Genomic DNA, 25,744 nt, shown 5'->3' with positions numbered 1-25,744 from the left:
AAAGCCTTCTTTGGAAAAAAAAAGAAAAAAAAAAGCTAAACTTGAAAATCTGCAACTAAACCAACCATTCAATCATTGCAAAAGGGATTCCAAAAATCTCCATAATTTGCATATATTAACCAACAAATAAGAGTGGAAACAATTGTCCTGTCGAGAGGGTTTTATTCAAATAGGAAGCTGATTGATGGCAAGGGGTTGCAAACTCATAGACAGGCATGGTAGATTTTGTGGAACTTTTCTGCATGCATTCCTCTTCTCCATTCTTAGAGGTTGCAAACTCATAAACAAGCATGGTAGATTTTGTGGAACTCTTCTATATGCATTCCTCTTCTCCATTCTTCCTGCAAGATTCATGACATTAAAATGGAAGGAAAGCCCTAAATTTTAGTATAAGTATAAAGATTTTAGGGTTGTGGGTGAACTCTTCATCTAAGGGCTAATATTAATCTAATCTAAGGGTTGAGATTGCTTCCTTTATTTGTTTATTCATTAAAATAAAAAGAAATTCTTTTCTTTATAATTAAATTTAATTTTTGTATTTAAGATAATATTTTTGTGAGGCAATTTTATTTAAGACAAATATTAAGTAATCTATTTGTTGATAAACATAAGATTTAGATAAAATAAATAAAAATCAATTATAGTAAATTTATCATTGATTTGATTATTGATTGTTATGATCTCTTGTATAAAAATTAATCATAATTATATTAAATTAATTGCTTATTTTATAAATAGATATTAACACCCTTAATTTTAAATTGTACCAATATTTTTGAACCAATGATTTAATCGGCTTATTATTTAACTATATGAGGATTAAAATTTAAAATACTAAGGGATAAAATTGTCTTGAAGATTGCTTTTCTTTTTTTTTAATTAGTAAGTTATCTAAAAAGCTTTAAAACTTTCTTATTTGCTTTTCCCTATTAAAGCTATTAATTTTAAAATCATTTGTTAAATTATATTTATTAAAAAGAATAATTTTAATTTGAGTGTTTGAAAATTTTATTTCAAAAAAAGAAAAAAAAGATTTAATTTCTTTTCATATTTGGATGATGCTGGGTAAAGCTTACTTTTGACCTTATCATGTGCTATCTAATTATTTAAAAATTATTTAAATGCTACATAATCTTTATATTTGGGATATAAATGGATAAGGAGTTATTTATAAGTAATATGTTGACGATGAATCATAATTAAGAGATCAAATAACATATGAAATAAATTATTATTAATTAAATATTTGCTTATTATTAAATGAAATGTAAGTTCCTTGAAATTATTTAAATTATGGTATAGTGTGTTAAGTTTGATAAATGTTAAATTATTTTCCAAAATCTTGCTATTTAATCATTTAATCTTATTTCAAGCAAACTAGTACCTTTCAAGTATAAGGATTCATATTTATGTAAGGTTATCATTTCTAGAAAATAATTGAAGATAAAATTTATGCTATTTCAAATGGAAAAATTAGTTGGTTTATGAGTAATGTGGTTATTCTCAAGCTTATTATTAATAGTTTTTCTCTTCAACAAGTTAATGTTAAATTTTTTTCCAAAGTCTTGCTATTTAATCATTTAAATTTCTTTCAAGCAATTTAGTACCTTTCAAGTTTTAGGATTCATACTTAAGGTGAAATGGTCATTTTTGTAAGCTATCTCCTGTAAGTATCATAGTTTTCAAGCGATTAGTACTTTCATGAATATAGTTTAAGTTTTATAATTTTCCTTCAAGAAAATACTATTTCCAAATGGTTGAATTGTTTATCATGTAATACTTATACCTCAATTTTATTTTTGTTTTATTCCAAGCAGTGATTCCTTGCATGTAATTATTTCTTTTCATAGTTGTTTTAGTATATTTATGTTTTCATGAATTCATAGTTAAATTCTTAGATAGACAACTAAACAAGAGGAGTTGAAACCAAAAACCTTCGCAGCGTTCAGTATCTATGGTGCCTCTGGGTCACACTTACGGGTAATGCCATCGTGTTGAACTACTACACTTAATGCCTAATAAAGCTGCAATAACGGCGTCTATGGCATCGTCCCTATAAACCGTCGAGGAGAAATAAGGGTCATTTGGAAGTTAAAATCCAAGGGGTGGGTAATCCCCCATGGATTGATAATCTAAAAAAGATTAGTTTTAAAAGGAATTTACATTCGCTCAGTTGAACCTTAGAAAACCCCATTAGGGTTGGTTGTGTGTTATGATCTTGGAATTTATTTTATATTGATGATTTCATTGGATGATAACAGATTAAGGGCGACGCATATAATAGGGAATAGGTCTTAGTTCTTTAAGCCACAAGCAAAAGGCCACCTTGAGCCTTTTTGCTATAAAGCTACCATCGTGGGTAGCAACCGCAGAGAAACTATCTGGGACAATGACCCTAGAAAGGGTTTCGTACCCACCAAACAGTTTACATTAAACCATAGTTAGAAACCAGAACTACATACTTTACACCTTGATCCCGTGTCGAAACGGGTATGTAGACAGTCTAGGGACAAAGTTGTCCCTTGTACTCAGGCGTTCGGGGATGGGGATTAGGATTTGATTATGGGTGAGTAGTTGGTTCTTGAAGATCCCTGGTCTTTTAATCAAATGGTGCAAATTATAATTGAAAGGTTAAAATTAATTCAAAGCATACTCAGAAGGAATCCCGTATGGATCCGCTTGACTTCCCGAGGCTTTAGGCCAAATTCCGAGGCGGAACTCAAGCTTGTTTATGTAATTATTTTAATACTCCTAAGGACGGCGACCTCGATGCACTCCTAGTAGGGGAGTGTAGTCTTTAGAGAGTGGCTCAGGACCCGAATGGTCCCGATGAGTCTAAAGTCTCTGGTTAGAGCATATCCTATTCTTATGAATAGATGCCTACCCCGTTTGGGTAGATGCCTATCCCGAATTGGATAGATGAAACCTCTTGTCCCGTATGGACAGATGCCTAACCCATATGGTTAGATGCCTAGTCCCGTATGGATAGATGCCTAACCCGTATGGTTAGATGCCCATCCCGGTTGGATGGATGCCTATCTCGTTTGGATAGATGTACCTGAGTATGTGATTGAATCAAAAATAAATAAGAATAAGTAAGAATAAGAAATCAATGTTTTTATATATGAAACAAAAAAATCAGTTGAGTTTTTGGATTAAGTTAAGTGGGTTATTACAGTATATGCATGGCCTTAACAAGGCAAAACATCCTTACTGAAATTTTACTTTATCGATACTACTTCTGCAGTGACAGTTCATCTTGGACGAGTAGATAGAGCCACAGTTTGTAAGACGGTAGAAAGCAGTGGCCATCAATCATTATCATGGGAGGAAGGATTATTAAGAACGATCATCAAAGAAAAATCAAACATGGAGGAAGAACAGATTATCGCTGCCTAAGGGAAGTCCAATAAATTAATTATAAGTGAATTAAACAAACTAGTGACCAGCAATTAATAACAAATGAACAACGATTATATTTAAGGCAATGACTAGGATGATAACAACTGTTCATGAGGAGACATGATTAAGGGAAAGGTATGTCTATTCCCAAAAGGGTTGCATCCATTCGATCCCACAAAATATTTAATGAGAAACAAACTCATTCCTATGAATCATTGGAATTTGTCTTGTTCTCTTATATGTATCCTATTTGGATCTGCTCACTTGAGCACTTTGCCTTTCGCATAAGCGGTTGCATACTTCAACAGATTACATCAGAAATAGCACCGAAGAGTATTGCATATTTTCTCAAGTCTAAATCAGAGACAGCAATCATCTTCCTTTGCCATAAGTGATATGAGAAAATTCAGCATATTACTATCGCCATATTAGACACAGCACTCCATGGCATCATTGCTATCATCAAGCAAGAGATTTGTAGCATATATTCCAGTGACACATCAGAAAGAGCACAAATCTTTCTTTACTTCTGCAGATTGGAGATCCCAACTTGCATAATTCTTCAAGATAGATCAGAGACAGCAGCATCCGATCAATCAAGCTATAGTTGCAGATCAAAGGTTAGCCTTGCACACTTACCATCGTTCATATCAGAAACAGCAATGATACTATATCCATACAAACATAGACTGCAGTGCACTAAGTGCATATATATATTTATATATATTAAAAAAAATCATCTTGCATATATCTACGTGTTGAATCAGAGATAGCAGTGATATTGGCTTTTATATCATCACATTGCAAGTGGTAATCATTGTGAATCAAATAATTCTTGCCTTAAATAGCATTGATTATCATTATCTATAAGTATCATTAGAGAATTTGAGGAAATAAGTCTCTTGCAATTGATTTGCAAATCATTGTTCCCTAATTTCCTAAACAATAACATAAGGAGACATTACAACATGTTCTCGATGGAATAACTTTTTGAAAGTTAAATGACCAAAAGAGTCTTTCCTCAATGCTAAACACTGTTTTCTTCATACAAGAGTCAAAAAGAATCTTGATTGTTGTAAATTAAAACATGGATGCATGGCCAACAATACATCCCATTGCACCTTACTTTGAGTGGACACATACCAATGTATTATGCTTTGACATTTGTTTACCTATTATTAACAATGTGCATTACTAAAAATATAAATACCTTTGAGATGTCCATTCCTGCAGGTGCAAATATGGTAAAAGGATCTTCAGAAGGGAAAGTATTCAGCATACATATTCGACATTCTTGTAACCATTCATCTTCATTAGAACCATCATTCAAATTCAAGAGCTCATTCAGTAACTGCATTGCTGGACTAGAACGCCTTTTCAATAATTCTGCCTGCAGAACAGATCAATCAAAAAGAAGATAAGCATTTGCACAAACAGAACAAAACAAATAATGAAATGGCATGATTAAAGGAAGAGTGTCAACAAAAATACAGCAAACAGTAGCCTCAAAACATCAATAGCAAATAAATCATCTGAATGTAATTAGTAAAATGCTAGTATGGTTATGGAAGCAGTAATAAAGAAGAAATACTTAGATAGATCTCTGATCGTATATAGTGAAGAAACATTTAAATATTGGCAGCCAATCCATGCTTTAACAGAATAAAAAGGAAATTAAATCCAAATTAGAGAATTAAGCAAAATAAACAGTAAGCAATGAGGACAGCATAAAAGAATAATAGTAACTCATATGAGTCGAAACATCCAAAGTCGGTGCTTTTTGGCTGTATGCAATAGCTATTTTCTGATGCTCCTCAAATCTTTCTAAGAGAGTACCCGAAACAAATATGTGATATTTACTAGACAAATGTTCTTTATGTATATAATGATGAGTGTAGTCATTGCTTACCAAGTATCTTCATTAACTTATGTAATACACCAATAGTCACGATATGTCAAGGGCTACCTTTACATGACTAACAATTTAGTGTGATTATATTTTACATTTAGCTATAATTTATCAACTAACATTATTCCTATAAAAAAGTTATTGCCAACCTTACATCTATTAAATATCAACTAATTGGCCCACATTAATGTTATAATATATTAATTTCTCATTTGAGTTTCACATTCCTCCAAATGCTTTGCCCTCAAAGAATTATTAACATATATTGTAGTTTTTATTATGATTCCAATAAGGAATGATCAATTAGAAATTATGTGATGCTTTATTAGGATTCAACTGTGAAGTTTTTCTGTCAAACTCATAACTCATTTAACCTCCTGAAATATGGGTCAATGAGTTTGACTCAAAAACTGTGTAGTTGAATTTTAATAAAACATCATATAAATGTGTCACACTGCCAAAAACATCACCGACTTGTTAATCAGAAATTGCTACGATTGAATGTGTTATAGCTCACAAAAGGCCAATGCTGAACTAAGAAGCAAATTATTAAATATCCATTGATGCATAACAAATATATACAAATATTAGTTACTCTTTTGGAGTGTGGAGGAGGATAGTTGTGGTAGATGCCCATGAAATTTTTGTAAATTTGAAAGTTTGATGGTGCCTCCTAAGGTAATCCAAGTAGTGCACGTGTTTTTATTATCCAGGAGGATGGAAGCTTTATGCATGGTGGCTCTTCTTTTTCGAGAGTTTGGACCGGTAATGATGCAAACTAGAAGGGGTTTGTATTGGGTATGGCTATTGCCTTGTCTATTAGGGTCCCAAATTTCACTTTTGAAGGACATTGGTGGTTACTAACTCTCTCAAAAAGGGAAAATGTGCCAATTGACAGTTAAGAAGGTTTGCAGAAGAGGGAAGAACATTAAGTATGCAGTTCAGTGAGGTTGTATACTAGTATATTCCATAGAGCAGAAATTGCTGTAGTTAATCTTTTGATGAATTGTGGTGTTGATCAAGACCCTCCTCCGTTGGCACTTCACTGTGATTTTCCATCTTCTAGGGTAAAGTTGGATTCTGTTTGAATCTATAAACTTCAATCAGATTTATTCTTCTCTTTCCTTTACCTAAGGATAATTCCTTATTGCAATGGGGTCTAATTATCAAGCACCGTGCATGTTAATGTGTGTAAGATTGCTTGAAATCTCTTGTGGCTAAAGTGACTCAATAATAAGTGAGTGTGAAGTCTCTTTTTATTTAGGCTATGAGGTGGCTGTGGAAGATTGTCTTGCATTTGTGGTGACTACTTGTTGGGGGTTCTATTTGTGTGCTCTATGCATAATGTGTTTGGACTAGGTTTTAACTAGCTGACGCAATGTAAAGGAGGAGGAATTCTCTTCAAGGCTGAGACCCATATGTCAGATGTAAAGTTTCAAACTATTATCCAAATTAAATACTCAATTGTTCTAATCCACCCACTTTAAGGTTTGTACAATCTGTATTTCGCGAGAATATTATGAAAATAATGGATTTGCCAAGGTCCAAAGCTTCCATAAGGGAAGATTTTGTCACCAAATTGTCAATGATTATTGTATAAGTGTAAAAAGATTTGGCTTCAGCGAATGTTGCTACCAAGACATTTTGATGGTATGTTTATTCTGCCCTTAAAGAACCAAGCTGACCATAAAGGGTGAGGTTAAAGTTACAGTTGAGAGCTCTTAGATCTTATCCAAAGATCCTAATTTAAGCATTTTTGTTGCGGAAAATGTCAAAATGAGGAAGATGAGGAGAGAACTGTTGATACTAAGAGCATGCTTGCAACTAGTAGGTCTCATGGTGACCCACAACAAGGATCACTTTGAAGTTACCAACAATCACAATCCCCCTATTTTTTGTGGAAAGAGTTCTTCCATGATATCTGGCTCCTATCACTTGATCCTTTGGTGGGTTGCAAGGTTGCATAGTCCTCCAACGCTGCTTTAGTGGAGTGTCATGTCTCCTTTTTAAGACAAACAAATAATAACATTTTATGTTGGGCCCAATTACTTTATTTTCAACTAGGCAGGTTAAATATTATTATAAGGTAAATGCAGTATTTAAATAAGTGTTTTTAACACTATTCAAAATGTATTTCAAAAAGGGTCCTTAGGTGTAATTTAACAATATTTTAAATACTTCAAGGGAAAAAAACACAAAAAAAAGAATAAAAATAAGGGACCTGAAGTAAAGCACCTATAAAAGAGAAGACAAGGCTCATCAAAGTATCCATTATCCATCATCAAAATTTTCGAATTTCAAGAATGAAAATCCTCAATTGGCAATTCCCATAGGATGGAAAGCTCTTTGGCTTTGAGGACGAAATCCCTCATCTTCAATTGAGCAATTAAAATTCTATACAAGGATCGTGACCGTGCTTCAGCTAGAGAAAAATTCAGATTTGCATGCAAATTCCATATCCAAGGCATCATTGAGAGTTTGAATTCATTCATGTATTATTGGTTTTCAATATTATACCTGTTGTGAAAGATTTATTGTTATATCAAATATTGTGCAAGATTTTAATCTCATTTTGTTGGATTTAATATTGCTTAAAGTGTTCAATATATTTTTTGTTTTTATCATTATTATTATATCATTAAAAAACAGTGTTTACGTTATAATTTTTGGCAAATATTATTAACTGTTGAGCACTTAGACCCAGCCATATTATAGGAAATTCCAAATTGCAATCTTGTAAAGCTATTGTATATTAAACGCAGCCATTGATATTTCCAAGCTGTTGCATTACTTCATATGGGTCACAGCACATGTTAAGTGGGTTCCATATCAAGAGGCTACGGTACTTGGTGGGGACCATCAAATCATTGTTGATGGCTGCCATACGAACTTACGTATTGCTGGCTTGTCATACCTAGCAAGGGAAATCAAACACTGCTTTGTAGGCAGGATTAATAGCATATTATTAATAATATTAAGTATTTTTGTTGAACGTCATTTATGTGAGTCTGCAAATATTTGCTAATCCATCTTATGACTTTCGGGATTTAGTATACATTTTGGAATTGGCTTATGTATATGTTATTCAAAGGTTTAAGTGTTATTCAGCTATCATTAGCAATCAGACCTGGGAGATTTTTATAGTCAATACTCGCATTATTTATCATTGAATTTACTAATAACTAGTTACTGTTTGATGAATAATTGTCTGAATAAATTATGCATTTTAATGACTGGCTACATGCTATTAACGCTCATTATTATTGCATCAATTTAGCATACATTATTGGTACATGATTCTCTTGCTATCATTCATAGCAATCAGAGATGAAAGTGTTCCTTGATTAATGTAAAATCATTATCATTGGATCTCCTATTTTTTCTTTTATTTCTATGGACGAATTCTAATAAATTACACATTGCTGATCATTATTAGTGTAGGGTTTAATTTCATAATGTAGCATTTATTCCCAAGTCTCTTGTAATCATACAACACCAAAAAAATAGTATATTTCCTAATAATCCTTAAAGGAACATTACAATGGTATTAGAGCCTTGATTCTGGCAGCCTGTGAATCATGGCATTAATACGCCAAAAAAGATTATGGAAAAGGGGCTTTACAAACCAAGGAAAAAACTTGAGCATCCACCTCAATTGAAAGATAAATTACTTGAATTGTTGGAGGAAATGAAAATTTGCTTATCTATTGTAGAATAGTCACATTCTGATATGATACAACTTGTGATTTTCCATCAATGACTTCTTTGGTTAAGCTCGATCTTTTGAGACAACTATAAAAAGTTGTGAGACTTCACTTGTATTACTGAAATTATAAGAATAATAGCACCTAAACATTCATACAATGATGAAAGAATAAGGATGATATTTTATTTAATTGTTAAAAGTTCTCAGGATGTATATGAGATTAAAAGTCCTCCATTTGTGAGGGCTGCAATTCTAGAAATTGTTGCAAAAATAAGGTCATGTGTTGTGATGGTTGATCTTGAATGTGATGAACTCATTCTTAAAATGTTTCAACATTTCTTTGCAAGTGCCAATAAGAATCATGGAAAAATTATAGTACCCTTAATGTAGACAATTATGGCCTTGGTTTTTGTAAATGATGTTCAATTTACATTCAATATGCAAGTTATATTCTACTTAGTATTATCTTATTTTATATATTATAGAATTAACATATGAATCTGACTATCTTCTTTTATGTAACAGGTGAGAGGAGCATTTATAAATTTCAATGTCCATTCTCACACATACCATTTTACATATATAGTGGGCTGGGTACGGTCAAGCGATGCCTTGACCGACCATATATTTTGGACATGGCCGATCAAGACATCACTTGATCGTGCCCATTCGCTATAACAATAGTGCACGGTGTTTATTAACCAAGCGGTGTATGTTTATATTCGATAACCATCGATGTTATACTGATCGGTGTATGATTATATTTAATACTTTGAAAGTTTGCCATAACACCCGATATCAATCGGTGTGTGTTTATTATATCTCCCCAATAACAATTGGTTCAAGCATAAATAATCATCAATACTAATTTATGTTTGGTCTACCCGATAATAATCAATTCGGATTTGCAATGGTTATCCCGGTTTGCTAATCGGTGAATGCAAATAGTATAATAGATTATCAAATCGGGATTCTATGATAATAAACAATTATGTACAAATAAAGAATGCTTATCAATTGAGGGCATGATGTTATTTATTTTAATAATTGATATGATAAATGATTGAATGAGAGACTTCATTTATCTCTCATTCAATCATTTATCTTGTCGAAGCTATTTATGCATTAACACTCCCTCTTAGCTAGGTAAGATAAATAAGAGTAGTGTATCAAGCATCACAATTCAAATGATAGTTACCATTCTTTTACATAATTTAATTTTCTAGGAGATCGTATCATCTACTCACAAGATATGAAGTATCACCTAACCACGTGATACAAAATGTCTATCACATTAATCTAGTGATGACAGGATATCACCTTAGCACGTGATATCGGTATTGCCTACACAATACTTAAGGATAATCATATGAGAAAATATTCAATTCTCACCTTTATCCAAGTTATGGTAAGTGCACTAACACTACATATGAATGTTTTACCACAACACAATCATGGCTTCATCCATGATCCACCAGAGATCCAACATCATAACTGGTTTGGACATTATAAGATCGTCACCTTATAATGTCTCCATACAAGTGTTCATTATCTTGAGAGATCGTCACCTCTTAGATATGAACCCAGGGGATAGAATCAAAAATGTCCTATCATGACAAAGAAGTTTACGCATTAAACATCTTAAAGATATGAAAATACAAATTACAAAGTAATTTACCTTTCTATCATACCTAAACCTTTTCTGAAGTGATCAACCTTCACTTTGGAAAGAGGTTTGGTCAAAATATCTGCAGTTTGATCTCCTGTACAAACATATTCTAATTGGATTACATTCCTGTCAACCATATCTTGCACATAGTGGTATGGAACCTCAATATGCTTGGATCTGTCATGAAACACTAGATTTACTGAAAGTTTTATGCAGCTCTGGTTGTCACAGTGTATAACAGTGGGTTTCATAAGTTCTCCAAACAACCCCACAAGCAACTTCCTAAGCCATATTGCCTCTCGGGCAGCCATAGAAGCTGCAATGTATTCTGCCTCGATGGAGCTTTGAGCTACAGAAGACTGCTTCTTGCTGATCCAAGATATCATAGCTGAACATAGACTGAAGCAACACCCTGAAGTGCTTTTCCTATTAGTCACACTTCCAACCCAATCTGAATCTGTAAATCCATGTAGGTCTATATCAATTTTCTCATATTTGAGACCAAGGTTTAGGGTACCTTGTAGGTATCTCATAATGTGTTTTATTGCAACCAGGTGTATCTCCTTCGGTTCACACATAAACTGACTTAGAGCATTAACTGCATAACAGATATCTGGTCTTGTATTTACCAAGTACATCAGGGACCCAATCATCTGTCTGTATTGAGTAGGATCAGTGGGTAGTGACTCTGTCGTTGCTTCTTTAAGTTTATGTAAATTGGTTTCCATAGGAGAGGTCATGGATCTACATTTTAGCATTCTGAATCTCTTCAAAATATCCAAGGTATACTTTACTTGGTTTAGTATAATGTTGTCAGAATTCTGCCATACTTCCAATCCTAGGAAGTAATGAAGGAGTCCCAAGTCTTTCATATCAAATTCTTTGGATAGATCTTTCTTGCATTGATCTATAAGGTGATTATTTCCTGTGATTAATAAGTCATCAACATATAAAATCAATATTAGCATATCACCTTTATTTCTTTTGTAGTAGAGATTAGGATCTGCATCATTTTTGGAGAAGCCTAGTCTTGAGAGATAGGTGTCAATTCTTTCATACCAGGCCTTCGGAGCATGTTTAAGCCCATAGAGAGCTTTCTTGAGTCTACACACATGAGACTCTGCATCATGAATTTCAAATCCTTCAAGTTGCTCTAGGTAGACTTCTTCTGAGATCTCACCATTTAGAAAAGTTGTCTTAACATCCATTTGGTGTACCTTCCACCCCTTTGCTGCTGCAATGGCTAATACAGCTCTTACTGATGTATACCTAGCAACAGGTGCAAAAGTTTCTTCATAATCTATTCCTTCCCTTTGTGAGAACCCTCTAGCTACAAATCTGGCCTTGTAGTTTTCAATACTATCGTCTGTAGCATGTTTAATCTTAAAAAGCCATTTAGATGAAACCACAGATTTCTTAGTTGGCCTCGGAACAATCTCCCAAACATCATTTTTCATAATGGACTGATACTCTTCAGACATGGCATCCTTCTATACTTGATGTTCAAGTGCATCTGATACATTGTTTGGTTCGGCTTTAGAGAGATCATTCATAAGGGCAACATAGCTAGTGAATTTATTAGGCCTTTTGCTTTCTCTGAAAGTTCCTAAAGGAGCAACAAACTTCTGAGCTTCTTCTATAGTTTTGGTGGCCCATAGTGGTCTTTTCTTGAAGTTTTCTCTAGGTGGACTTTGAGTTTCACTAATATTTTCCTCGGGACTCTCCCTCTGAAGCTCAGGAGTAGGATCTCTATCTAAGCTAGGGGTGGGGATATAGACTTCAGGGTCTAGAGAGCTTTCGGCTCTTTCGAAGGCTAAGTTTTCTTCAAAGATCACATCCCTACTTAGTTCAATATTCTTTTGACCAGGTATATATATCTTGTAGGCTTTGGAGGTTTCACTATATCCTACAAAGATTCCCCTTTTTCTAGAAGGCTCTAATTTTAATCTTTTCTCCTTAGGTACATGAATATAGACAGGGCATCCAAAAATCCTAAGGTGGCTTATATCCGGTTTTGTTAGTAAAGACTTCCTCAGGGGTCTTATCTTCAAGATGAGAGTGGGGACATCTATTTTGAATATATACAGCAGTGCTAGTTGCTTCTGCCCAAAGATTGATATTTAGATTCTGATCAAGAATCATAGCTTTGGCAACTTCAACGATTGTCCTATTTTTTCTTTCTGCTATCCCATTTTGTTGAGGGTTGTAAGGTATTGTTAACTCCCTCTTAATCCCTGAATTTTTACAAAACTCTTTAAATAATTCCTGATGCGTATTCCCCCCCATTATCAATTCTTAGGGTTTTAATTTTGTTTCCTGAGTAGTTCTCTATTAGTGATTTGAATTCTTTAAACCTATTAAGGATCTCTTCTGATTCTTTACATTTCAAAAAGTAGATCCAGGTTTTCCTAGAGTAGTCATCAACAAATATTACATAATACAGAAATCCCCCCAATGAATTTACAGACATAGGTCCACATACATCAGAATGAACTAACTCTAAAATTTTACTTGTTTTCCTAGTACTACTCTGAAAAGCACCCTTAGTATTTTTACCTAGGGCACATCCAGTGCATGCCCCTGAATAATATTGCTTTAGCTTAGGTAGACATGTGACAAGGTCTCCCATTGATGATAAAGCTCTAAAATTTAGGTGGCCTAGTCTTCTATGCCAGATTTCATTGGCATCTGTAGTTTCATGAATTAGGGTTAAGTTGGGCTCTGTGCATAGCTCATACAAGTAGCCTTGTCTTTGACCAATTGTTTTAGCTTTCTTGATGGATGAGTTCTTTGGCCAAGCCAATACTTTGTTGTCCATGAAGGTCACTTTGTATCCATTGTCCTCCAGTGCTGATATTGAGACTAGATTCCTCTTAATGCCTGGAACATATAGCACTCCTCTAAGTTGTAATGATACACCTAACTTTAGTTTGATGGTGCAGTTTCCAACTCCTTTGGCAGGGTGTGTAGAGTCATCTCCGATGGTTACCTCCTCATCATTCTCCTCTTTCATGGAGTCTAGTACTTCTTTGAATCTTGTGATGTGTCTGGATGAGCCATTGTCGATCACCCAGGAGTTCACTTTGTTTGATGCTTGATTTGTGAGTGCTTAATAGAGTACATACTTCTCGGAGTCCTCTTCCCTTTTGGATTTTCCTGTTTTGGCAGATGTGGCTTGTTTAGCTCTTTCTGGACATTTGGCAACATAGTGCCCAAATTTGTCACATCTGTAACACTGAATTTGAGAGAGGTCCTTCTTGAAGGAGTTCTTGTCGTGACGACCTTTTCTCTTCCTGAATTGCTTCTGCTTGCTTTTCTTGTTTGAGTTCGTATTTAAAACTTGAAGATCTTCATCTATATTCTTTTGTTTGATCCCTTTCTTATTTTGCCTTGATTCCTCTTGGAGACAATCAGCCTTTAGCATATTGAATTTTGGGAAGTTATACCTTGCACTGATGCCTTGGATGAATGTTTCCCAGATGCTAGGCAACCCATCTAAAGCAATGAGGGTTAATTCTTTGCTTTGGATCTCATATCCAAGGGTTGCCAGTTCATCCCATCAGGTAGATATTCGCATGAAGTAGGCATTGACTGATTCTCCTTTTATCATGGCTATGTCATTTATCTCTCTTTTTAGAGCCAAGGTTCTACTAGCATTCGATATTTCAAAAGCATCTTCAAGTGCTTTGAACATGTTGAAGGTTGTTTCATGTTTCTTTATAATAGGCATAATGTTGTTCCTTACCCCATCAACTATGATTTTGATAACCTTATCATTTCCTTCTTTCCAAATTGCTTTGTCAGGTTCAGTCTCAGGTTCTTTAGTTTCAGTCTTTACAAATGATTCAATTTTGTTTTCTTTTAGAATCATTTGAATTCTGAATTTCCATGCGGAGAAGTCGTCACCTCCTGCGAGTCTGTCTTCAAATCTGATAGCGCTAGCCATTGATAGGATTGTGATGTTGAATATATGCTTGATTTGAATTTTACGTAAAATTGAACAGCCTCAGGTTCGATTTAACTATAGCTCTGATACCATGTAAATGATGTTCAATTTACATTCAATATGCAAGTTATATTCTACTTAGTATTATCTTGTTTTATATATTATAGAATTAACATATGAATCTGACTTTCTTTTATGTAACAGGTGAGAGGAGCATTTATAAATTTCAATGTTCATTCTCACACATACCATTTTACATATATAGTGGGTTGGGTACAGTCAAGCGATGCCTTGACCGACCATGTCTTTTGGACATGGCCGATCAAGACATCAATTGATCGCGCCCATTCGCTATAACAATAGTGCACGGTGTTTATTAACCAAGCGGTGTATGTTTATATTCGATAACCATCGATGTTATACCGATCGGTGTATGATTATATTTAACACTTCGAAAGTTTGCCTTAACACCCGATATCAATCGGTGTGTGTTTATTATATCTCCCCGATAACAATCGGTTCAAGCATAAATAATCATCAATACTAATTTATGTTTGGTCTACCCGATAATCATCAATTCGGATTTGCAATGGTTATCCCGATTTGCTAATCGGTGAATGCAAATAGTATAATAGATTATCAAATCGGGATTCTATGATAATAAACAATTATGTACATATAAAGAATGCTTATCAATTGAGGGCATGATGTTATTTATTTTAATAATCGATATGGTAAATAATTGAATGAGAGACTTCATTTATCTCTCATTCAATCATTTATCTTACCGAAGCTATTTATGCATTAACAGTTTTGAATGAGAGTGATGATATTTCCTAGCGACTATCATCTATTTCATTGGTTGGTCTGAAAAACAAAAATGAGCAGGAAATTTCACTAGTTGGGCATAAGATAGCTCAAAATGGGGTTAAACAATGTGAAAAGAAGTTGAAGCTAGATGAAATGATCAAAATACAAAGAGGATCGTAGAAGAAATAGAAGAAAGGAGTTGATGAAGAAAATGGAGTCAAAGCTGCAAGAAATTGAGGTGCAAGTCAAGAAGAGAAAATTTCATGCAAGTTGAAAGTAAGGAATTTTTACCAAAATAAGATGTTTTATTGATTTCTAATGATTTTCTATGTCAGTAAAATATGGATCTTCGGGAAGCAAATTTTCTTCTTCATCAAATACGCTATCAATATTGACAGACTCTACTACTTGAGGAAGATGATGGAATTTTATTTCTTTATGGTTGCCAAAGACAATACCACTATTATAAAATGAAAAAGATTTAAACTCCTTAAGGAAATCTCATCCAAGAATAATCTCAATTTCTATGTCCTCATTCATCCAGAAAGAACACAGAGAACTGAACACTCCTAGATTGACAAATATATTATGGGCTTTTTGTCTTATAGTTTGAAAAATACCTAATCCTTTAATAGTGATCTTCTATTTGGTCCAGTATAATAGTGGAATAATATGGCTCTTAGCAAGACTAATAATGGTAGGACCTGTGTCTATTGAGTGCAGAGAATTTCTTACTAAAACCTTCTATTTTGACTGTATGATAGGCTTAACAAGGAAAGTTAATACTTCAGTTAACTTCCTTATATAGGGTAATATGTAATTACCCCTTCCCTAATTGCTCTGGCTTTTACCTAAAAACATAAATTACACAAATTAGGGCTAGGGTTTTGAAACTTACCAAATCATATCTTGATTAACATAATGAAATATTGTATGTAGATACTGTACACAAAAGATTAGAGCATATACATAGATATACATTCAGTTTATTGTTATGGTTAGACAAAATTTTATTATAATTCAAATACTAATTCTACAATACATCAGGGTTGGGGAGAGAGACATGACGAGTTCGCTTGGAGCCATTTCTACACCAAGCCCAAGAGAGGTTGCCTTCTCCAACCCTCTTGCTCCACTTGGTGGAGCGTACTTGCTTACCTATCAAGTCCTCTTTCTCCTAGGCTAATAATGCCTTGTGAGGTTGGGTAGAGAATATAATCGGGTTACTTGACTCCTCAAGGTAACGGCCCTCATGGTCCTAGACGCCACGTTGGTCATTCTATAACGGCCTACTAATGAGCCCCTTGCCACCCCTCCATTACATCTCACACCCTTCCTCCACAAGGACATATTTCTAAAATAGAAAAATGTACGTTATACATAATGAATGAATATGCAAGCATCTATAGATGTATGTTAATTGTTAAATAATAATACTATGATGCTATCAAGCAATGCTGCAATAATAGTAATGAAGCTCTAATAGCAATGGTATTTCCAAGATGTTTGATCTACCATAATGCCAAGTACTATTCCATGTAAACTATTGTTAGATTAAGCTGAGATTAGACTGTTTATTGGTTGTTCATGTATTACAATGAATAAGAAATTAGGTATAAATCAGCAATCCAGGTCGGTTATTTCAAATTGTCCCTAATAGGATTTCCAATATAACATAATTGCAAATAGTATTAGTGCATCGGTGTGATACAGCATACCAGGAAGTGATACCGTGCTGCATGCTTCACTGAGATGTAGTTTTGCCCTTGATCCTTGGTTATCCTCTATGAGATGCAAACCTTTGATCCTTTAAAGTGGATGATATCCTTCTTCCCGAAGAGCTATTATTCAGATTGTTAGACACTAACTAAAACAGGTCTGAATCAGATTAGTGAGGATCTGATCCCGAATATGTGACTATGGTTTACATGTTTCTGTTTCTGATTATTGACCCTTGTTCGCTGAATGCTGTGTTCAGTTCTTCGTCAATGGTGATGCAAATGTAATTCTCCTTGATTGGAACTGACATATATTATAGATCAGAACTTCTTAATTAAGTGTTCCTTTCCTTCATTACTTAACACGTCTATCTTCTTCTGGAAATCTGATATGATATATTTTCCTCAACTCTGCCTCTTAATCCCTCATATGCAGATCTGAGTTCCTTTTTCTCTTCTTTCATATCTTAATGATCGATGGTGATATCCCTGGAGGCTTTTGATTCCTTTCCTTTACATCTCTCAATGTGAGGGAGAGCTCACACCTCTTCATCACTAGCACTCTTGAAAAGAGTGCAACTCTTCATTATTTTTGCCCTTTGAAAGGAACACAACCTTTCACAATAAGCTATGCACTTCTTATTTAAATCAGATCTGCACTTCTGATTCCCCAATTATCCCCCCTTCAAATGAATTCTCTTCTCCGTTTTATACCTCATATTTGGGGAGACACAGCTCATCATTTCACGCCTTTTCACCATTCATTAATTTGAATTATATTTAATCATATTCTTTTATATTTTAATTTAATTTTTTATTTTTATTCTTTTGTATTTTTAATTTTATTATTATTATTAATTATTAAATTATATTTGAAAGTGAGGACATTACAGTCACAACCTTTCACAAATGTTACTTTTTTGAAAAGTTGTAACCTCAACCTTGATCGCTGGCTTTGAACCCCATTAAATTCTAATTAATTGATACCAATGATTCCTTAATTCAAATTCTTTTAAATGCCTTCTATTATTTTTAGCGATCCCAACAGGACTGTAATTATCTTGGCATGGCATGACATATTAGAATTTTCTTTTAGGGACATGTACGGTAGAGTTAGATGCAAGACCACACCAACAGGTTTGTGTCAGATATTGTCAGAAATTGTCCCTACTAAACATGGGGTTCCCTTTTGGAGATGTACAGCTCTCAATATAACGAAACAATGCACCGATTGATACCCTCATTCATTTTAGAATTGGCATTAAAATGCTGCGATGACTTAATATGCCGGGATATAATGCTCTCAGATAAATCATTGTATAGATATCTAATATATTATCTGCAGAAATAACTCCTCACAGCAGCACCTGATAAATAAATATATCTGAATATGTCAAATTCAGAAATTGATTTCATACCCTTATACCATCTCATTTATGGTATTATTATTATTATATCCTATTTAAAAATGGGGACATTACATAATATACATAGAAAGGATTGATAAAATTATAGAAGAATAAGTAGATAATAAAGAAGCAAAGCATAATAGGCAGAAGGGCAAAATTGACAAAGGGATTAGAAGACTTCACAGAATTAGGAGAGAAAGAGACTGGAGGAGGATATGTCTTCATTTTCTTCTTCTACAGAACATTAACAACTTCTTCCACAATGCTCACCACAATCTTCAGATTTTTCATGACCATCTTGTTCTTCAGGTTCCTAGATGCACAGTGTCCCCATATCTATCCAAAAAAAATATTTGCAATATATTCAAAACCCTGCAAATTTGTCTTTGCAAGAGACTTCACAAAATCGATGAACTCAACTATTGAATCCTCTATGAGACCTCTCAATGAAATCTCGAACCACAGGCTAGGGTAGATTAGTTTCACTACCAAATCCAATACCCTTAGGGTTTCCAACTCCAAAGAAGCTCTCCAATTCAAACAAGAAAAAATAATCCAAGCATAAGAAAAAAAAGCCTTGAAATGTCCTTTTCATAACAATCCCCGGAAGCCTCTAGAAACTTTTCAATTTCCTGCTCTTTTAAAATTTTATTTAAACCCGGGAAATAAAGTGACTTACTAATTCTCCTTTAGCAATCCACTAAAGTCACTTTATGAAGCTTGTTAAATTAATTAAATAATATTAGACATAAAATAAACTTTGTCGAATAATATTAAATAATTAAATTAAATAATTCCCTTTTTCTTGACTTTAGCCTATGGGAATTAAATAGGCTAATTAATTGCTCTAGACTATTCTGTGGAAAGAGACATTACAATGAGCATGTTTTGATGCAATTTCACTTTGACAACTTGACAGTCACCTATCCATGTGCCTTTAGCCACTTATTGTAAAAAAGAGAAAAAAGTGTGTTTTCATTCTAATTCTTCATTGTTATTTGTCTTGCAAGTGAAAAAAGCTTCTCCTTTTTTGTTCTAATTTGATGTAGAGTTTTCCAGGTTAAGTGAAAAAGTATTTTTTGTGTCACTTAAAAAAAGAGATATTTTTTTTTATTGACGCTAAAAAGGGCACATACTTCATGCCTTGGAGTGATTTTTGCCTTCAATTATGTCACTAGATCCCTATTATATGTGCCCAAGCTTCTTGGATCTCTTCTCAATTCATTTTTTACCTCCAATATGATTTCCTTTTCCCTACACACCCTTTGAATGACTCGGTTGCCTTTTCCTGACCTAAATTGTCTCTTAGGAGCCTTTAGTTCATCAATACATGACCTAGAAGCTCTATCCTTCACTTCTCTACCTCTATATTGCAACTGCCTATCCTTCCATCTCAATTCACACATTCACTTCATCTAGTATGTTTAAAAGTGTTCTTTCTTAATCCCTAATAGATGTTAGCTAAAGTCAACAACAACAACAACATCGACAACTATTTGCAGTGAGGATTTAGAAATGGATTACAAGTGACAAACAATGAGTCTTATAATTGGTATTTGACTCATGAATGAGAAAAGATTGACTTATGATTTACAATTTAAAACATTAAAAAAAAATTCACATGTGTACAATAGATTGGTTGAAAATCAAAAAGATATGCAGATGAAGACCTTGAGGTTCAACAATGGTAGAGAGTTTACTTTCAATCAATTCCAACATTAATGTTAATTGCATACACCCTCAGCAAAATAGGGTGGTTGAAAGGAGAAACTAAACTGTCATAGAGATGGCCTAGTAGGCATAACAAAGATGTGTCATATAGATATCTGGATGAAGCAATGAACATAATAGTATGTTTTCTTACCATTTTTTTCGTAAAGCCTTTCACAATGTCACACCTAAAAGATCATGATCCGACTCAAACAAAAGATAGCACAATTTCATGTTTTTGATTTAGTTGCATGTGTTACTTTGTAATAGCAAAAGGAGTAAACTTGATTCCAAGAGTCTTAGATAAGGTAGATAGACTTATTGATATTTCAACTAACAAAGTCATACTTAGTCAGGATATTGATGTAAAAGCAAGAGAACATTTATTTGATTGTAAACCTACCAACAAATTCTTGGTGATCAGCCTAGAAGTACTGTTGTGATTTCCTTGAAAGATGAAGGCTTTAGTTCTTGTTGTACTCCATCACAATCACCAATGCTTCAACCTTTAGCTCATATTTCTCCTACACCATTGTTATATCCAAGACAGGCCCGGGTTGACTACAACTCAAGTATTAAGTCTAAAACACAAACTAGCTCATAATGTCCACAATAAAGAGATAAAATCCCTCTCGACCTCTGGTTCAAATTGATCTACAATGTTGTGAAAAGGGATGCTTACAAATGGACCTTACCTTGCAAATGCAAACAAAATGGAGTTTGTTATCGATGGGATGAGCTGCAATCATGGTTCAAACCTCAAATCAGTACTATTAAATGTTTCTTTTGCAATAAAATTGATTCATATAAAAGAAAGATTCACAACCAATAATCACAAAATAAACTGCCCAGCAAAAAACTGACATATTTCATGGCCAACCACATAGACATTTAAAATCTAAACATATTCTTGCCAATATCTTTAACTTCAAACATTCAACTTCGAGGGGAAATGGAAAGAAGCTCTAAATAGCAAAATGTGTGATTGATGAGAAATACACAATAGGTCATAGCTCCAGTTATTTCCTCAGTTCACCAAATAGAAAATGCATGACAAATATTGTATTCTTTTCAAGAATAAAAAGCATATCAAAGATCAGAAAATTCAAAATTAGAGCTACCTCAACTCTCCTGTATAAAAGATCAAGGGCTTGAATGACATATCTCTCATCCTGAAATCACAATGTTGATGGTAAAGTAAATCAGAATACTTACATCCTCATGCCATAAAGGAAAAGCTTGCTCACATCTTGATCAGAACACACCATTACCCAATTAGCACAACCATCAACACTTTAAATCACTTTATAGATGTGGAAAGCAACACAAATCTCAATTAAGATTTCTTATAAAAAATATACATGAAAAATATCCCAAAGTACTTTCATAAGAATTTGTGTCTCATATTCATTGAAAATGTTAGCTATTAATCTCTTACCTTATTATTTTGATTGTGCCACCAACATGTTCAAAAATATAAGTATATTGAATCTTTCTCTCAAAGAACGGATCATTCATTAAGTAAATGGTCTCAAATCAACTATTAACATATTGTTCCTATCTAAAGCAATCCTATTGTGACAATTTGTCTAATGGTTCTATCCATTGTTGTTTATATGACCAAAAACATCGTTCTTCTAGACCATCACAAAATCTCATCTCTAGTTCCTGTCTTTCTTTTTTTTAGATAGTCCCTCCATTTCTTCATTCCCAACAATGAAAAAACTTTAATCCTATGTTTATTGTATCATACAAGTAGTTTGAATGCACCAAATTTTCCTTTCTGATACTGTTGACTATGTAAATAAAACTTATGTTATAGCACCAATCAGTCCAGATTCCAAATTCACATCCAGGAAGCTCCAGCATAGCTACCTTAAACTTGACTAACTTCCAGGGTGACCTGGCTTCCCTATCTTAAGACATTCAAAGTTCTTCCTTACTAGGGAAACTGTTAGAGATTACACTAAATAGAAAAGAAAAGAGGAAGCACACCAAGAGAGTAGATCATTGATTGACCTGAAAGTACAAAACAATTATCATGTTCTGCAAACCACGTTAAAGAAGCACAACTAATCCAAGTGTAAAGGTTGACAATTAATTCTGTAACAAACAGATTAATCATCCACAATTGAAATTGAGACCAAAAGTAGAGATAACCACAATATGTTTTCAGTAATGGCTTCAGTGATATACAAACCTCAGAGATCAGAAGATAGAATGCAACTTAGATCAACATTAAATCCAGACTTCTATCAATGCTCCAAGGAGCTAGAAAAAATTTAAAATATAGCTAATAAGATTTCTAAAGATTATTATATTTATAATAGCACAAAAATCTTGAATAAAAACAATAAAAAATGAAGCAGCAAACATGTCCCATATGCATAAATCTGAACTGCACAACCGAGCACAAGAAACATATGTCAGTGCAAGTACTGATCTTGCCTACTAATCTGGGATAATTCCCAAGTGATAATCAATCCTTCATTAAACTGTTAATTGGGCAGCACACACCTGCCTTCAACTATAACGACTCTGACAGGTTATTGATTGGACAATAGGACACAACATGGATTGAAATGAATGGTAGATAGGGATCTCTACAAGGATTCTCAATGGTCAAAACTAGGATCTTGCAATCTTTCGAATCCATTAAGATCACAAAGGAGAAGCCATGTCACTGGGTGTCACTTACAACGGTCATGTAGTTGTATGTATCTCTTTGGAAAGGTTTTAAATCATTTTATCATAAAGGGCGAATCAACAACAAGCAATCCTTTCGGAACGTCTCAAACCCCACAATTTCATGATTCTAAGCCATAGATGGCAAACTCAAGGAGCACTTGCCAAAAAACTCACAAAGTTTTTCTACTGAGTTTTTGGCGATTACTCGCTGAGTACATCAGAAAAACTCACCGAACGCAGCAAGAACACAAGACCCGCCCAATACATAGGAAAAAAAACAAAAAACTGGTGGTTTTTTGCCTTGCAAAAGCCAACACACCTACTTCACTTCCTCACACAACATTCTTTCATACATTTGAGCTAATTGTAAGGATTTTTTTGCAGATTTGAAGAGCAAATTCGAATAATTTCAAGTGCGGGTTATATTTTTTGCATTTTGGTTTTGGCAAGCATACAAGTTCATTTTAGATGTTAATATCCAGCATGAAGATTGTAAGCAATTCATAATTTCATAGTATTTTAGTAGTATTTACAATGCTACTTCCAAATAATTGGATTTATGAACATTTTTTGTTCATTTATGCTGATTTTATAATCAAACAACTGTTTTTTTGTATTAATAAATTATTTTTCTGATTTATACTTTCTTTTTTTGCAACAAGGTTGTATTAAATTTATGCTTATTTATACTAATGTATACTAATTGTATTTAAAAATTAAAATATTGTACTTTGTACTTGTAGGCTAGATACAATGGCAAATAGAGAGCCCTTGGCCTCCACATCAAGCTCAAGCTCAGCCCAATCGATGCCGTTGCAGGAACTCGTCCCCCTAGAGCTAAAGACCCTTCTTGATAATATATTGTATAAGGACAGACACCCGGGACAGTCATTTGCATAAGATGCTAGAACCTCTATCATGAAGGCATCAGTCCCCTCAAATACCATCTTGCAAGCATTACTCATCGTGATGCCAAGCCCTATGAGAAGACCACAAAAGAGATAAAATGAGAGATGAATGCATATCTTGCATTGCTAGAAAATAAAAAACTACAAAGGTAGAGGACAAGAGCATCCATAGCTAGTACTCACGGCCATGAGTTGCAAGAAAAAATAGATGAAGATATGGCACATAGTGGGTTTTGTTCATGGTCCACACATACAAAGCACATCGGCACCCACTTCATCTACTTCAAGTAAAGTGCCTACATGGACACCACATAACTTTTTGTACCTAGAAACATCAAGTGCGGCACCTTTTTCTTGCACATATTTCTCAAAAGGATCATCATGGAACTCTACCTCAAAAGTGGATTATCATAAGGTATCTCTGCTTCCATCTCAAAGAGTGGATTATCACAAACTTGAAAGTTACTTTTAGCATCTTGTTTAGGCCAATTAAGTCCATCAAATTGATCCAAGTATTTATCAAAGGTTGTTGTTTTGAAATATCTAGCAAGTTCAATCCCATCATTCACAACTACAAATCCTTCAAAAAGATCATTATGGAGCTCTTCTTTGCAAGTTTCTTCATTTATTGCAATTTCAAGATTCTCCTAAGTTCTTTGATGCAAAGTCTTTCTCTCATCTCCTTTCATGCTTGGTGCCATTTGTTTAGGTTTTTGCAACTATCTTTAGATACTCCCTTTTAATGTATGGGTCCTTCATGCATGAAATCTGAATGACTCCACCTAAAAATCAGCTAGGGTGGATCTTTCACAACCAAAACCAATTTTCATCAAAGGGGTTTTCATTCCAAGGTTGGAAAGCCGAACAACAGCTCAAACTCCCACAAAGGGCTTCATCAAAATAAACAATCCAAAACGACTCAAATGAATCTCTTCAGTGTAATGTTTCCATTTGTAAATACCCTAGTTTATGCCCAAATCACAGTTATAATATCAAATTTCTGTATGCCTGAATATGTCTTAAATCCAATCTGATCTTATTCAATGATGCCTTATGTTGTCTCCTTCAATGTTCTGTCTTGGTTACCTGCTTTAAATCTGCTTTAAATCTTCAATATTTTCTGCTTATAGATCTGCAGTAATTTGCCTTGAGATCTGATTATTAATCTGTAATAATTTACCATAAAATCTGCTCATAAATGCACCTCAGACCTGCTCTAGGGTCTGCTCTAGATCTGCTCATAAATGGGAATAATATCCCATAACTTCTTGCCTCTAACTCCACCAATTTAGCTTCTTAAACACCCCATGCAAGCACCCCCTTCACCCAAGAAAGGTGACACTTCAACCAGGATGGCCTCCCTTTAATTTACTTTTTTTCAAATCCTTTTTTTATTAACAAACTTGGGTGCCAAGATAGAGTCGGCCCAAAAATTAATTTAATTTACCTTCTGAATTTGGCACCTGAATGAAGAGGGATCAGCCCTAATCATGGGTTAGCCTAGGTCAGCCCTCTTAAAGAGGTATTACTATTTTTTCTTGTTTTTAATTTGGAAGCCTAGGTATATATAATGCTGTGATCAATATTAAGTATGAAGACTGCCCTCGGGTTTAAGACAAGGCATGACATCTTCTCAAGAACTTTCCATAAATTAGATTTTAAAATCACTTTTAAATTAACAATCCTTTTCACTCCATAAAAGTAACTTCATTTAATTATTATCTTTTTCCGACACTTAAGCCATCTAAATTTGCCTTCATAAAAAATTTAAAATTTGTGTTTTAATTTTTCTTTCTTGACTGATTGCGGCAAGGAAAAGGCACTGTGAAAGTATAGAAGGCGGGTAGTTTAGGAGGAGGCCGGACTGCT

The 25,744-nt window shown here is 34.0% G+C and overlaps 1 protein-coding gene across 3 annotated transcripts in view; it reads right to left on the bottom strand.

Moving 5' to 3' along the window:
- Positions 1–25,744, bottom strand: part of LOC131065575 (protein PALE CRESS, chloroplastic) — a 216,253-nt gene that overhangs the window by 69,195 nt on the left and 121,314 nt on the right. The window contains exons 5-7 of one of the 3 annotated variants that reach the window (XM_058000148.2): positions 21,401–21,451; positions 20,975–21,018; positions 4,613–4,792 (exon numbers count right to left, since the gene is read on the bottom strand). In XM_058000148.2, coding sequence (XP_057856131.2) covers positions 4,780–4,792; positions 20,975–21,018; positions 21,401–21,451 — 108 coding nt within the window. In that variant the 3' untranslated portion in view covers positions 4,613–4,779. Of the gene's footprint in view, positions 1–4,612; positions 4,793–20,974; positions 21,019–21,400; positions 21,452–25,744 lie in introns of those variants that run through there. The other 2 variants (XM_058000139.2, XM_058000144.2) reach the window with 2 other exon arrangements.

The sequence above is a fragment of the Cryptomeria japonica genome, chromosome 1 (genome assembly GCF_030272615.1).
Source record: "Cryptomeria japonica chromosome 1, Sugi_1.0, whole genome shotgun sequence".
In the NCBI taxonomy this organism is placed as follows: Eukaryota; Viridiplantae; Streptophyta; class Pinopsida; order Cupressales; family Cupressaceae; genus Cryptomeria; species Cryptomeria japonica.
The sequence above is the reverse complement of the archived record's forward strand: the minus strand, read 5'-3'. Positions and strand labels throughout refer to the sequence as shown.